The 16,843-nt window shown below is 44.6% G+C and overlaps 1 protein-coding gene across 12 annotated transcripts in view; it reads right to left on the bottom strand.

The window, feature by feature from the left end:
* Positions 1–16,843, bottom strand: part of PRUNE2 (prune homolog 2 with BCH domain) — a 553,043-nt gene that overhangs the window by 233,976 nt on the left and 302,224 nt on the right. For all 12 annotated transcript variants that reach the window (XR_010171909.1, XR_010171914.1, XM_063913844.1 and 9 more), the window contains 2 exons: positions 6,545–6,703; positions 903–5,982 (listed from right to left, as the gene is read on the bottom strand). Coding sequence is in view for 10 of the 12 variants with exons in the window: in XM_063913844.1 (XP_063769914.1) it covers positions 903–5,982; positions 6,545–6,703 (5,239 nt within the window). In the remaining 2 variants the exon portion in view is untranslated. The remainder of the gene's footprint in view (positions 1–902; positions 5,983–6,544; positions 6,704–16,843) is intronic.

The raw sequence follows: 16,843 nt of genomic DNA, 5'->3' as shown, positions 1-16,843 counted from the left end.
TTGCAAATGCGATCCATAATAATGCAAATGCAGTTAAACACCTCCTTGTTGCATTGGCGATGCCAGCACTGCGACTTCGTTGCAGCCTGGGATAAACATCATAACCGATGGTCGCAATGTTCCTCGCAGACTGTCAGCTGAGTAAGCTTCAGCTTACTCAGGCTGAGTGTCGCAGGGGGCCTTGTAAGGCCAAGAAATCTGCATATGAGACGCAGACCTTGGCCTCGCTACTCCTGGAAAACAGGGACGACATGTCCCCCTTTTTGGCAATGCCGGGCGCGCCCATCCTCCCCCCCCCCAAATGCCTGTGCCTGTCAATCAGGCAGAGGCGTTCGCAATACTGCAATGCAATTGCAGGACCCGTTTTGCACATGCGCAGATTATACTGTGCTGAGGATCCCAGGAGCGATCCATTCCGAATAACCCTCTTATACCCCTTTCACACAGACCAAAATTTCCCGGGTTATTGCACATGAACGCGCATTAACCCGGGAAATTTCTCAGTGTGAAAGGGTTCCGGGACAAAATACCGGGACTCATGCCCCGGCATTTCAACCCTGCAATCGACCAGGGTTGGTCCCAGGATCTTACTGGGAACCTGGTCAGTGTGAACGGGAGCCGGGTCAATGCACCCCGGCTCCCGTTCACTCTCTATGTAGCAGGCGGCGCTTGGAGATCATGTGAGCTCTTGCGCCGCCCCCGCCGCGTCACCTCTCACGTCAGCAACCCGGCAATATGCCGGGCTGCTGACTGCGGTATGCAAGGCGTCCTACCTGGGAATGTCCCTGCATGATCCCAGGACCGTATTCCTGGGTAAGACCCTGCATATTTTGGTGTGAAAGGGGTATTAGTCACTTGTTAATGTAATTTAAGGGTTAACTAAAATATTTTGTATTTCTTACCTATACAAGGTACAGTGTCACCTCCTGCTGGGGAAATGGGATTACTCCATATGCCTTCATCAATGAATTGTGTTTCTCTCCCAGCCTGTTTCATGTGTGACAAAGTATTAAGAAGCATCTCTTCGTCGTCTTTGTTTGTATATATTGCTTGCAATGGCGATTTTTGTTCTTCTCGTATTGTACTCTCACCGATAGTCTTTTTTTTGCATTCTTGAAGCATTATGCTATTTGATTCTGACTTCTGTAATAATTTAAGGTTCTCAGTTGATGAGCTTTGACTGCTATGGATGAAGTCCTCATTACATTTAACAACACAGATTAATTTAGCAGGGTCAGCTGGCACATTGCCATCAATTTCATGATCACAGATATTTGTATGAATCAATGAATCACATTTCTGGATATTATTATAAGACTGTAAAGTATTTCCAGCAAATGTTAAGGGTGACTTCTCTGTTTTATCGGTATTCTCTTCTTCACGAGTATTAAATTGACTCCCGTTTGCACTATCAGATTGAACTCTCACTTTGGGATTATAGTCTGTCCACATACTCAAATCTTGTCTGTATGGGTCAACCTTCTCATATTCTCTACACAAATCCGGGCTGATTGAAGCATTTGAACTGGTGTCACAACTGTTTAGTACATCGGGGCTGTCACTCGATGATATCTTGCTACAATGTCTTTCAGTCATATTCCAAAGGTCTGGATCAACACAGAGAAAAGGAGAAGACTGTTGAGTGTGATCATCTAAGATATCGGGGATATAGTCAGAGTGCAAAGTAGCCCCTGTGTTGAATGCTTCACAATATTCTTTGCTATTTATTATATCATTGTGCTGACCAGGACTATCAGAAGACAGTCCAACATACTCTTGGACGTTGCACATAGAGATGTACATTTGTTCAGAAGTATTATCAGCATTTGAAGGTTTTATTTCATTCTTTTCATCCATGTTACTAGATAGGGAGCATAGGTTATCTAGTTCTGCTAGGGTGTTCACATATGAAGGTGAGAATGAATGTTGCACCTGAATATTTGAGTCTTCTTCCTGAACATGAATATCCAGTTCATCTAAATGATTGTTAAGATTAGAATTTCCTGAAGGAACTGTCTGACATGAATTTGTGTTTTCTGCATTTGGTGCTGCATCATTTACTGGTATATTAAATGCATTTTTAGAGGTAGAAAAGCCTTCAGAACAATGCTCAGAAGTTGCAAATTCTCCATTGGATGACTGTAACTTTTCAGTATCTCTAGTTGGACAACTGGTTTGATAAGGTATAATATGTGAGAGACTATCAATGTGTGAATGTAGAATGTAAGAGTTTCCTAATGTTTCATCTTGTTGCTCAGCATGTAAAGATACCAACATGTACTGCCTGTTCCTTTCATCTTCATTCTCTACAGGCTGTGATAATTTTGTTATCCTGTCCCTGATATTCTCAGGAGTGTTATATACCTCACACTCACTATTAAGCACATATTCTTGTTCATCCTGTCTTTGTTCTATGGTATTGTACTCCACAGAAGTGTAATCATGGAAACAGTCTAGCTGATCTTCTAAACTGTCTTCTTCCGTGCCTGGAGTAGTAGAACTGGACTGAGTCTCATTCAATAATGTAGAACCTGAGAGTTCCAAATCCAACAGCTTCTGCTGAAAACAGTTTTTAGCATTTCTGCCCAATGAATTAGAGTGGTCTAGAATGTCATTTGATTCAGGACTTGATGATGAAGACTCCAAATCCTCACATATCTGAGTATTCCAAATATCCAAATTCATGGGAACTTTATTAGTAACAGTGGGCATGGTCTTTTCTGGATTTATACTATTATGACCCTTAATATCAATCTGGGAAAAGCTGCAATGCTGCTCTTTATTTAGCGAAACTGGAAAATACCTTGTTTGATTTGTACATGCCATCCCATCATGTATTGTGCTCCAGCTATCGGCTAACTCTGGACTTGTTGAACTAGAATGTGACAAACCACTCAGGTTGTTTTCATCTTGACAAAGTTCTTTTACTGTATTGATATCTGAGACAACTGAAATGATATCAGAATCATATTTACCAGGTTCAGAAGTCTTGTGTGAATTATTTAAAATATCCTCATGTAAAGTAGAATCTTCAACAGCATGACTTGTAGGGTCGAAATGAGTACACAAGATATTTTCTTTTATTGGAATCTTCCTGTTATGACGTTCGCTATTAGCAAGCAAAGATTTATCGTTAGTAGGAACTTTGTAGGTGTTATTAGTCTCTGGGCTCAATGAACACAAGTTCTTAGTTAAACTATTGCAGTCTTCATTGTCAGTCTGAAACTTTGTGTCATTGACAGGTGACAAGCGAATAACACAATCTACAGTTGTATCATATTCATCATGTACATCATCTCTGATGCCTGACACAGGAGATTTATTTAGCAGATTCACATTTTGTAAATGGCTTGAGTTAAAACTGTCTAAATCATCAGAAGTGTTCAAAGAAGATGATTCTGTGTCATACTGTAAGTCTGTTTCCCAAGTGTCTTCAGTTTCACTCTGAACATTGGTAACACAACCTTCATTGTCTTCTGGTGTAGCTTCTGCATATTGTTGATTATTAACTTTACATTGTAATTCAGTAAAAACATTATTGACCTTTTTTGGTATATCAGAAGAAAGCGGTTTGATATTTGGGAGTTTTACAGATATATGATCATCAAGAGCATTAATACTGATTTCTTCATCTTTCTTATATATTGCCGATTGCACACAATTGCTAATAGCAACATCAGATACTAAGTGACTTGGTGGAGAACGTTTAGATGTACTTGCAAACAAAATGCTTTGGTTATAGCTTGAATCATTGTTTGTAAAAGACAACTGGAATGTACTACCACTGTTAGCTTTGGATATACTTTCTATGCCACCATTTACCTCATTGGATGAGTCTTTGTTACTCTGTATTAAATTATTTTCTTCTGTGTAGTCAGGACTAAGGTCATGACTTGTACAAGGTTTCTGATTGTTCATTTTGCCACTACCTTCTATTGTGATGTTAACCCCATCCATTTTGTCAGAGTTTCTGGGCAGTACAGGTGTTTCTTTAGATTCATTACAATCATTTATATTTTCCTTATTTGAAGACCACCTATCATTGAATTTTATTTCTTCATTATTGGCAACAAAAAACTGTCCATCACTTAGCTCCAATCTTTTTTGTTCTTCCTCAGTTGTTTCAATGTCTTTTATATCATCTTCATATATAGGAGATGATACTGAGTCTGATGTTGAGTAATTGGTGTCTGGTGGAGAAACAATGCATTCTTTACTAGTGCTAGGGGTAGTAAAATCGAGACATCTATAAGATAAAAAGGGGTCTTCCCAATCAATATGGCTATCAGTGGCTTTTGGTTCCTCATTACCTTCATATATGTCCCAAACACAAAGATTTCTTTGTATATGTCTTAAATCAGTGGATGCATCACTGTCTGCACCAAAGTCTTTTAATTTTGGAATGTTTTTAATGTAATGGTTTCCATCAAATATTTCTTGATATAGTGTGTTTTCCTTATCAATATCAAGATTATTTTCTGAAGAATGGTCACTATCTATTTCATCTACTTCATTTGTTTTAGCAAAATTTCTTCCATGGTTGTCTGCATGCATTGTATTCCAGGAATCAACTGGCTCATTTGCACATTGTCCTAATTTATCTGGAGAACTGCACCATGGGTCTGATGTTGCTTGGAGAGATTGGTTTGAGTTCCATAAATTGAAAAATGTTTTACTTTCCTGCCTTGAGTTTTTATCATGATTGTCTGTTTTATTTAGTCTATGACAGCTAGGTGCTGTTATTTGAAATGAAGCAGCTTTGTTTCTAGTTTCATGACTGCCCTTTGGCTTTTGATCTTTCCAAGAATCAGGGCTATGAAACACAGGCTCCTGTTCATTTGAACTCCATAAGTCAGTATTCAACAAGGCCTCCTGTGTTAAAGTTGGTTCAGCTCCATTCCACCAATATGCATATTTAACCTGAGATGTGTCAGTAGCTCCTATTTCATTTATTTTCTCTATCACATCTTCTGGGAAAAAAGTTGGTGGTCCATTATCTAGAGGAGAACTTTCAACTAGACTGTTCATAGGCGTAGGTGGAATTTTAATGTCTGTATGACCAGGAACCTCAGAAGATAATGGAGAATCATACTCCACTAAATCACTAACGCTGGGATGTTTATTACATAACTCCTCATGATTCTCAGGACTATGCATGAAATTGTCATCAAATTCTACCAGACTGATCTTTTCCACTTCCACTAATATAGAGTTTTCAACTTTTGTCTTTAATAATGCAGTAGAACAATTAGCAATATCATCTCTGTAGAAATGTGGTTTGTTATGTTCTTTTAAAACAAGGGGTTGCTGTCCTTCTGAAGAATCGCTCTGAAAGAAAAAATCATCAGCCATAGAGTAGTCAGCAGAATGTGAAGAAGATTCAGAGCGAATGTTAGGTGCTAGATCAAAGTTGAAGAGATCAAGGTTGTCACTGTTGTTCCTGGATGATGGTGTTTCTTCCTCGATGATAACACATTCTGGGATGGGACTATAAGAATCAATACCAGGAACAAAACTGTGATGAACACCAGCAACTTCTGCTACTGGGCTATCATCACTGAGAAAAACAGAACTTTCCTTTGAAGACCGGCTGCTTCTGATAGTAGCCAGGCCACTGTCTGGGCTTACAAGATCTACATTAACATCCACCTGTGCTTGTGCTGATCCATTAATATCCTGTTGATTATCTGGGAAGTTCACCGGATTTGGTTGAGGATCTACATCAGAACCATACAACTCCATAATGCCAGATGATCCTTGTGAGAGAGGAGCACTACCAGCAACAGCTTCTGTAGAGGACGTTCGGCTATTGGGGACCATGCCAATACGTCTTCTGTTGATGGCTTCTTTGATGATTGATGCAACTTGATCGCAGGTTACTAATGGACTTTCTTGTTGATAAACAAAAAACTGTTCATACCCATAATCTGTTGGCTCGAGATCAAGGAAAGGATTTTGACATTCTTCCAATTCACAGCACACCTGTGAAATACAAATACTGTTAATACCATCTGAACTTAGGTCTTTTTAAAATGCATGGTCTACTCTACAGCTATATGTGATCATTAAATATGGAGTAATACCCACTCTATATATATGAATGACGTAGGGCAACTGTGGAACACTGAGTAAGGTTTAGATGGAGGTGCATTTGCTTGCATCAATTGTGTTTTGTTGTACAAAACTAGCTCCATTTTTTGAGATACATCTGTTCCTTGATGCTTCAGGAAGACTCACAGAGACATTTATGTGTAAATGCAGTGTAGCAAGGATCTGCACATTAACCATGTGTCAGAAGGATCTTGTGTTTGATTACATGGATCATGAATTACATTTTGCATGAGGGCAAGTCTTTTGGTTGATGATGATGACTGTGTCTGTCATCATATAATATATATATGGCTAAAGGTCACAGAGGAATTTTGGGATATGCTTAGTCTCAAAATAGTTATCTGCACATTTATTAATGACTGGTTCAATAACGTTACACTATGGGGAAATCAGAATGCAAAATATTGGAAGTATACATTTATATAGATCTTACTTGGTTACACAATTCAGGGTTCTCTGAATAGACAGCAATTTGTTGCCTTGTTATCTGTTCCCCCGATGTATAACTGGCCAAAAGAATAAGGATGTCAATCTCATATTTATCAAGAAATATTTTCAGATCACCAATGATGTTCCTGTAGCTCATTAAGTCCTGGTAACAATAAAAAACAAACATAATACATTAGTGATGTGCACCGGACATTTTTCGGGTTTTGTGTTTTGGTTTTGGATTTGGTTCAGCGGCCGTGTTTTGGATTCGGACGCGTTTTGGCAAAACCTCCCTGAAAATTTTTTGTCGGATTCGGGTGTGTTTTGGATTCGGGTGTTTTTTTTACAAAAAACCCTCAAAAACAGTTTAAATCATAGAATTTGGGGGTAATTTTGATCCCATAGTATTATTAACCTCAATAACCATAATTTCCACTAATTTCCAGTCTATTCTGAACACCTCACACCTCACAATATTATTTTTAGTCCTAAAATTTGCACCGAGGTCGCTGAATGACTAAGCTAAGCGACACAAGTGGCCGACACAAACACCTGGCCCATCTAGGAGTGGCACTGCAGTGTCAGACAGGATGGCACTTCAAAAAATAGTCCCCAAACAGCACATGATGCAAAGAAAAAAAGAGGTGCACCAAGGTCGCTGTGTGACTTAGCTAAGCGACCCAAGTGGCCGACACAAACACCTGGCCCATCTAGGAGTGGCAGTGCAGTGTCAGACAGGATGGCAGATTTAAAAAATAGTCCCCAAACAGCACATGATGCAAAGAAAAAAAGAGGAGCAATGAGGTAGCTGTGTGACTAAGCTAAGCGACCCAAGTGGCCGACACAAACACCTGGCCCATCTAGGAGTGGCACTGCAGTGTCAGACAGGATGGCACTTCAAAAAATAGTCCCCAAACAGCACATGATGCAAAGAAAAAAAGAGGTGCACCAAATGCTAAGCGACCCAAGTGGCCGACACAAACACCTGGCCCATCTAGGAGTGGCACTGCAGTTTTCTAACGAGAGGATGAGTGCTTCCATCCTCATGTGAATCTGAACCACTATCCATGAACATAGGCCAGGGCCTCAGCCGTTCCTTGCCACTCCGTGTCGTAAATGGCATATTGGCAAGTTTACGCTTCTCATCAGACGCTTTTAATTTAGATTTTTGGGTCATTTTACTGAACTTTTTTGGGGGGGATTTTACATGCTCTCTACTATGACATTGGGCATCAGCCTTGGCAGACGACGTTGATGGCATTTCAACGTCTCGGCCATGACTAGTGGCAGCAGCTTCAGCACGAGGTGGAAGTGGATCTTGATCTTTCCCTATTTTACCTTCCACATTTTTGTTCTCCATTTTTTAATGTGTGGAATTATATGCCAGTAATAATATATCAATAGCCTACTGTACCGTACTGCTATATATTATATACTGGTGGTCAGCAAAATTCTGCACTGTCCTCCTACTACTGCGCACAACAACGAAAATGCACCACAGGTATGGATGGATAGTATACTTGACGACACAGAGGTAGGTAGAGCAGTGGACTACTGTACCGTACTGCTATATATTATATACTGGTGGTCAGCAAAATTATGCACTGTCCTCCTACTACTGCGCACAACAACTAAAATGCACCACAGGTATGGATGGATAGTATACTTGACGACACAGAGGTAGGTAGAGCAGTGGACTACTGTACCGTACTGATATAATACTGGTGGTCACTGGTCAGCAAAATTCTGCACTGTCCTCCTACTATATACTACAATCAGTGGCGGAAGTTCCGGAGGCAACGGAGTCGGTCGCCGCCGGGCTCCAGCTCTGAAGAGGGCACCTGGCCCGGCCCCGACCGTCTCCATTGCCTCTGCTGAGCTCCAACCTCCGTGCGCAGCGGGAGAGCGCTCCGATCAGCACTGCCGTGCATAGCAGCGCGGCGCACGCCATACTTTCAGCAGGGGCAGGAGGGATTTGCCGGCAGTGTGTCAGGCAATGCTCCCGCCTCCTCACAGCCCTGCTCACTCGTCTCCCGCCAGCTCTCTCCCCACCCCCGGCTCAGAGGGTCAGCTTGAAGACGGGAATCGTGAGCTGCTGCCAGAAGATGCCTCTTCTATTGGTGAGGAGCAGCAGCGGTGGCTGTAGTGTTAGGGACATGTGCTGTGTATGTGTGTATATACATAGGGTTGTGTGTGTGTATCCTATATGGAGCTGTGTGTGTGTACAGTATATACAAGGGCTGTATGTGTGTCTATATGGGACTGTGTGTGTATATACATAGGGTTGTGTGTGTCCTATATGGAGCTATGTGTATGTATGGGGCTGTGTGTGTATATACATGAGGTTATGTGTGTCCTATATGGAGCTTTGTGTGTGTATATATACAGGAGGCTGTATGTGTATATACATGGGGTTGTGTGTGTGTCTATATGGGGCTTTGTGTGTGTATATGGGGCTTTGTGTGTGTATATACAGTATTTGGGGCTGTGTGTGTGTGTCTATATGGGTCTGTGTGTGTATATACATTGGGTAGTGTATGTGTATATATGGGGCTTTGGGGGGTGTGTATATATATATATATATATATGGGGCTGTGTGATATATGGGTCTGTGTGTGTTTGTGTGTGTGTATATATACATATATATATAAATATATATAGATATATGGGTCTGTGTGTGTATGCGTGTGTGTGTGTGTGTATATATATATATATATATATATATATATAATATACATACGTATGGGACTGTTTGTGTGTGTATATATATGGGGCTGTGTGGATAGACTCTATCTATCTATATACTGTATATATAGGGCTGTGTGTTTATACTATGGTGCTATGTGCATGCGCGTATTTGGGCAGTGTGCATATATGGGGCTGTGTGTGCGTATGTATATATATGGGGCTATGTGTGTGCGTATGTATATATATGGGGCTGTGTGTGTGTATATGTGGCTCTCTGCATATGTGGCTGTCTTTGTATGCAGATTTGCATGTGTATATGCAGGGCCGGATTTACAATGGGGCTGATGGAGCTGCAGCTCCAGGCCCACCCTCTAAAATAGGCCCACAGCATTGTTCTGCAGTAGACAGGAAATAAAATTTCCTTCTACAGCAGCCTCCTAGGTAGGCATTGCCCACTCCGCCCTCAACACCCTAGGCCCCCCTTCTCGTGGCCGCGTTGCTGGTGGATCAAAAGGTGCCGCTGACAGAGACCGTATAAGGCTTTACTTGCCTTCCATGCCCTGCATATACAATGTGTCTCGGCAGCGCTTCCTCCACGCCTGGTGATGTGAAAGCATGTTCAGGGCCAGCTCGAGGGCTGCTCCAGCTGAGCAGCCGCGTGGGCGCTATCTCATAGGGGGAACTGTGCTGCAATAAGAACTAGTGCGCTGCGCTGCTGAATCCCTCCTCCGCCCTGTTAAAAGCAGCTGCAGGGACTGATCGCACAGCTGTCACTCCCACAAATACCAGCCCCCTGCCAGCCTCACTGGAACTGTGTGTGCTTCCTGGTTGCTGGTCCCTCCCCCGGGTCGGCAGCCACCAATAACGTGCTGTGAGGAGGCTTCCCTTCCTGTGCTGCAGCTGCACACTCAGAAGAGGCTCCAAGCTAAAGACAGACTTCTTCAAGAATTGTGGTATGTACAGTACGTAACTGCAGTGGGTTGAGGGTGTATAAAAGCAATCTGTGGGTGGGGTAGTGGTTTATTAAAGTTATAGAAGTGTAAAAAAGTTATCCTGTGTTGTGTGTTATTTATGTAGGGGGTATATTATTTTGGGGTGTGGTATGATATCTGTGGGGTGTATTATTGTGTGGGGGTGGGGTGTGTGTAAATGATATCTGTGGGGTGTATTATTGTGTGGGGTGTGTGTAAATTATATCTGTGGGGTGTATTATTGGGTGGGGTGTGTGTAAATTATATCTGTGGGGTGTATTATAGGGTGAGGTGTGTGTAAATTATATCTGTGGGGTGTATTATTTGGTGGGGTGTGTGTAAATGATATCTGTGGGGTGTATTATTGTGTGGGGGTGGGGTGTGTGTAAATGATATATGTGGGGTGTATTATTGTGTGGGGGTGGGGTGTGTGTAAATGATATCTGTGGGGTGTATTATTGTGTGGGGGTGGGGTGTGTGTAAATGATATCTGTGGGGTGTATTACTGTGTGGGGGTGGGGTGTGTGTAAATGATATCTGTGGGGTGTATTATTGTGTGGGGGTAGGGTGTGTATAAATGTTATCTGTGGGGTGTATTATGTGGGGTGCATTATTATGTGGTGTAGGAGTATATAAATGTGAAGAGGGTTGGAATGTATTATATGGGGTGGGTGTTTATTAATATGATTTGAGGGATGTGGGGTGTATTATTATGTGGGATGGGTGTGTATTAATGTTACCTGAGGGTTGATGTGTTTAAACACTATCTACAGGGTGGATCATTTTGAGGGATGGGTGTATTTAAGTTTTGGTGTGTGTATATTAATAATATCTTGGAGGAATAGTGGTATTGCTATACAGTGGAGTAGTGGGAATACATATGATATCCCGGCGCCCGGGATGCTGGCAGTTAAAATACCGACTGCTGCATCCCGGCGCTGGGAATCCCGACACCTTTGGGAAAAGGTACCTAACCCTAATCCCTAACCCCCCTAAGCCTCCCTCCCCTGCAGCCTAACCTTAACCCTCCCCGGGGGTGCCTAACCCTAACCCCCCTCCCCGCATTCTAAACCCAACCCGCGTAGCCTAACCCTAGCGGGTTAACATGGTGCTTACTGACCTGGGGCCGGCCCTGACATAAAAAAGCTGCCACCCCGCCACTACAGCACCCAGATTCCAAAATACAGCCCAGTCAAAGCAGTATATATATGTTCATATTCATCCAGGAGAATGCCAGCACTCACAATATCAATGGCAGCTTGACCCAGTGCGTAATTATAATAAGACATACAGATGTAGCCACAAAGTAGTCACATCATGTGTGCCCGTGAATGGCTGTACGTGTGCATATGCATGTGCGTGGCCATAGAGAATACATTAACTCAGCGCTGGGTGCGAATAGTTGCAGTTAGGCGCATCAAATTTCACCCGCGATATGGACAAGGCTGGCTACATCAGTATCTTTCCAATAAACAGGCAAATAAGTATATTCCACAATCAGTCTTTCGGGACGTACGCGCTGTCGTCAGAACCACATACAATGCATTGTGGTCCTAATGATGGTGCGGATGCCCTGAAACGTTGATCATGTAATATACTTGTTTGCCAGTATATACGTGTGTGTGTGTGTGTGTGTGTGTGTGTGTGTGTGTGTGTGTGTGTATATATTTATTTGAGAGAGAGTACATCCGTAAAGTAGTATATATAGGGAATTTGTAAATTGAAGGTAGGTGGCTAGCTATGCCCTCCGTGGTGCTAGCCACACCCCACGGCACAGACCACACACCTATATCAGTAGTCACACCCCCGCCATGCTGGTCACACCCCCTGTGCCAGCGCACAATAGGCCCTTCATAAATTTCAGCTCCAGGCCCATCAGGATCTTAATCTGGCACTGTGTATATGTGTCTCTTTGTGTGGCTGTGTGTGTGCACATATGAGGCTGTGTGAGTGGGGGGTTGGGGGGGGCACACCATTGTCTAATTCGCCTCCGGGCGTCTGGTTTAAACTTACGCCCCTGACTACAATGCAGCACAGATATGGAGCGTTTTTCAGGCAGAGAACGTATAATACTGGTGGTCACTGGTCAGCAAAACTCTGCACTGTCCTCCTACTATATAATACTGGTGGTCCCCAGTCCCCACAATGCAGCACACTGAGCACAGATATTTGCAGCACACTGAGCACAGATATGGAGCGTTTTTCAGGCAGAGAACGTAGATATTTTCAGCACACTGAGCACAGATATTTGTAAGCACACTGAGCACAGATATTTGCAGCACACTGAGCACAGATATTTGCAGCACACTGAACACAACTGAGAGAACGCTGCACACGTCCTCTCCCTATCATCTCCAATGCACGAGTGAAAATGGCGGCGACGCGCGGCTCCTTATATAGAATACGAATCTCGCGAGAATCCGACAGCGGGATGATGATGTTCGGGCGCGCTCGGGTTAACCGAGCAAGGCGGGAGGATCCGAGTCTGCCTCGGACCCGTGTAAAATGGATGAAGTTCGGGGGGGGTTCGGATTCCGAGGAACCAAACCCGCTCATCTCTAATTACGATGTATGTATGTATTGGGCAGTTAGATGACAACAATTATTTTGCATCAGGAGTAACAACTCTGCCTTTATATCTATTTTTACCTGTGGATATGAGACAGTGAGAGTTACATAGCAACACTACACTTAGGGGAAGCAGTTACAATACCACCAGCCGGGATACCGGCGGTCACAATACCGACGCCAGAATCCCGACAGAGGGTGAAATGCTGCTGCAGGAGTACCTGCGAGACAGGCTATCCTCCCTCTGTGGGTGTCCACGACTCCAGCAATGGGCTTTCTCACCCCGCTGCCGGCATTCTGGCGGACAGGAACCCGCTGTTGGGATCATGACAGCTGGGATCCCGTCCGCTGGCAAATAGTATGTATGCCACACTTACCACTATACTGTAAATGGTGCTCTTATCATGAAATAATAATTGTTGCCCCTGTAATAACAAAATTCTTATTAGCCCTGTCATAAATCAAATAGTATTACCTGTGCAATAAAAATGATAATTAGTATTTCCATATTCTGAAGGAAAAAACAAAGATTTAAAGGGATTTCTAGAAAATCATTTAGTATCCGGCTAGTGCAGTGACACTGTCATATCGTTTCTTCTCATTTGGAAGTATTGCTAATATGAATAGCTGACATGATGTAAGTAGAAGTTGCAGTAATGAAGATGTATTTAGTGAAAGGGAGGTGGAACCAATGCACAACATTTTTCATAGAAATAAGTTAGATTTACTGTATCTAAATCATAAATCCATACTCATATAATGCATATTTCAAGTGTCATTTTTATAGCTATGGCATTTGTGCAGTTTTCATAGCTCTATTCAATTAAACAAAAAAAGACTTACCCAGGGGCGTACCCAGAACCTTGTGGGCTCCATAGGAACATTTTGAAGTGGCCCCTGTCCCAATGCTTCGAGAGAGACACCTCTTCACCCTAGTACATTTTCTGAACTATAGTAGCGCCTTAGTTAATATTATGCCCCATAGTAGTGCCCTAGTTAATGTTATGTCCCATAGTAGTGCCTTATTTAATATAATGTTATGTCCAATAGTAGTGCCTTAGTTGATGTGGTAGGCAGGGGCGGATCCAGAAGAAAATGATAGGAGGGGCACCATGGAAGGGGCAAGTACATTTGCGTACGGCTTCGGTGCATGTGAGGTGCAGTGTGCAGGGGGCAGCATTTGAGGGGCAGGGGGCAGTGTGTGAGGGTCAGGGTGCAGGGGGCAGTGTGTGAGGTGCTGGGTACAGGGAGCAGCATGTGAGGGGCAGCGTGTGAGGGGCAGGGGGCAGCTTGTGAGGGGCAGGGTATAGGGGGCAGCGTGTGAGGAGCAGGGTGCAGGGGGCAGGGTGTGAGAGGCAGGGTGTGAGGGGCAGGGGGCAGCGTGTGAGGGGCAGGAGGCAGCGTGTGAGGGGCAGGAGGCAGCATGTGAGGGACAGGGTGTGAGAGGCAGTGTGCAGTGTGTAAGGGGTAGGGGGCTGTGTGTGTCAGTGTGTGAGTGTGGGGTTGAAGAGAACTCTCATATGTGGGCTGCAGCCAGGGAAGTGAGTAGTGAATTGGTCACAGGGGCTGCCTCTCAGCAGCAAAGCTGGCCAGCCCCCCTCCTGCTTACCTAAGCCTGGCTCAGCAGCTGAGGTCGGAAGTTGTTTCTCAGCCATCATACCCGCCGCACTCTGCAGCAGCTCCGGTCTTCAATGTGAGGCGCTCCGTGGTAGGTTGGAGTAGTACCAGCAGGATGCCGCCCACTATGCAAATACTCCAGCCGCAGCAGCGCAGTGAGAGGCTGCCAGCCTGGATATGTGGGATGCCCGGCCCCTCACTGCTCTGGCTGCGGCTGGAGTACTTGCATAGTGGGCGGGGGCGGCAGTGCTTAAAGTGGTCCTATAGAGAGGTGGTGGAACTCACCCCCCCTCCCCACGGCGCCCAAGTAATAAAGGTATTGCGCGCGCCACAAAAAAGGGGCGTGGTCTCCAAAAGAATGAGGTGTGGTCACACAATAGTAATAATGCCCATAGTAGTAGCACCCCGTAATACACATAATGCCCACCACAGTAGCGCTTCTTATACAATGCCCACAGTTGTAGTGCTCATTATGCAATGTCCACTGTGCTGGTAGTGCCCCTTATATAGACCCCATAGTAGTGGTGCCCCTTATGCAATGCCTGTATTGCCCCCAGTAGTAATGTTGCCTGTAGTAATGCCCCCAGTCGTTTAGCGCCCTAGTAGTTATGCCCCCAGTGGTAATGCCCCTGCAGTTATGACCCCAGTAGTTTACCCCCCCTTTAGTTTAGCCTCCCAGCGGTAATGCCCCCCTGTAGTTTGCCCCATTGTAGTTTAGTAGTTTAGCCCCTGTAGTTATGCCTCCAGTAGTTTAGCCCCTGTAGTTATGCCCCCCTTGTAGTTTAGCCCCCAGGAGTAATGCCCCCAGTAGTTTTGCCCCTGTAGTTATGCCCCCAGTAGTTTGCCCCCCCTGTAGTTTAGCCCCCAAGTAGTAATGCCCCTGTAGTTACGCCGCCAGTGGTAATGCCCTCCTGTAGTTTGCCCCCAGTAGTTAGCCCCTTTGTAGTTTGCCCCCTTGTAGCTTACCCCCAATAGTTTGCCCCCTTGTAATTGGGCCCCAGTGATAATGTCCCCCAGTAGTTTGCCCCCCGTAATAATGTCCCCCAGTAGTTTGCCCCCAGTAGTAATGTCCCCCAGGAGTTTGCCCCCAATAGATGACCCCCTCAGTAGTAATACCCCCAGTAGATGCCACCAGTAATAATGTCCCCCAGTAGTTTGCCCCCAGTAGATGCCCCCCAGTAAAAATGTCCCCCAGTAGGAATGCCCCCCAGGAGTTTGCCCCCAATAGATGACCCCCCCAGTAGTAATGCCCCCAGCAGATGCCCCCCAGTAATAATGCCCCCAGTTGAAATACCCCCAGTAGATGCCACCAGTAATAATGTCCCCCAGTAGTTTGCCCCCAGTAGATGCCCCCCCCAGTAAAAATGTCCCCCAGTAGCTGCCCCCAGTAGTAATGCCCCAATAGATGACCCCCCAGTAGTAATGCCCCCAGTAGTATTGACCCCCCAGTAGTAATGCCCCTTGTTGATGCCCCCCCAGTAGTAATGTCCCCCCGTAGTTTGCCCCCAGTAGATGCACCAGCTGCTCTAAGGAAGAAAAAAAACATCATACTTACCGAGCCCCGTTCCCGCTTCCAGACCGCTGCAGTCCTCCTCTCTTGGCGTCCGCTCCTCAGCACTATGGGGTATATTTACTAAGGTCCCGATTTTGACCGAGATGCCGTTTTTTCTTCAAAGTGTCATCTCGGTCATTTACTAAACTCAAATCTCGGCAGTGATGAGGGCATTCATATTTTTTTTGAAGTCCAACAAAAAAAATACGAATGAATACACCATCGGTCAAAACGCGGCTGTTTAAGTATGAATCTCGGTCATTTACTAAGAAGTGCAAAGCCAAAAAAAAAAACCACTGCCATGAAAAAATACAACTCGTAAAAAAGTGCTAAAAAAAAACAGACCTGCTTTTTTGAGCCGTGATTGGATAGGCATGCACGGATCCATGAGATCCGTGCATGTATATCAGTGGGAAGGGGTGGGAAAGTGTTAATTTTTTGAAAAAAAATTGCGTGGGGTCCCCCCTCCTAAGCATAACCAGCCTCGGGCTCTTTGAGCCGATCCTGGTTGCAGAAATATGGGAAAGAAAATGACAGGGGTTCCCCCATATTTAAGCAACCAGCATCGGGCTCTGCGCCTGGTCCTGGTTCCAAAAATACGGGGGACAAAAAGCGTAGGGGTCCCCCGTATTTTTAAAACCAGCACCGGGCTCCACTAGCTGGACAGATAATGCCACAGCCGGGGGTCACTTTTATATAGTGCCCTGCGGCCGTGGCATCAAATATCCAACTAGTCACCCCTGGCCGAGGTACCCTGGGGGAGTGGGGACCCCTTCAATCAAGGGGTCCCCCCCCCCAGCCACCCAAGGGCCAGGGGTGAAGCCCGAGGCTGTCCCCCCATCCAATAGGCTGCGGATGGGGGGCTGATAGCCTTTGTGAAAAGTGATTGATATTGTTTTTAGTAGCA

The sequence above is a fragment of the Pseudophryne corroboree genome, chromosome 1, assembly GCF_028390025.1.
Source record: "Pseudophryne corroboree isolate aPseCor3 chromosome 1, aPseCor3.hap2, whole genome shotgun sequence".
Lineage (NCBI taxonomy): Eukaryota > Metazoa > Chordata > Amphibia > Anura > Myobatrachidae > Pseudophryne > Pseudophryne corroboree.
The sequence above is the reverse complement of the archived record's forward strand: the minus strand, read 5'-3'. Positions and strand labels throughout refer to the sequence as shown.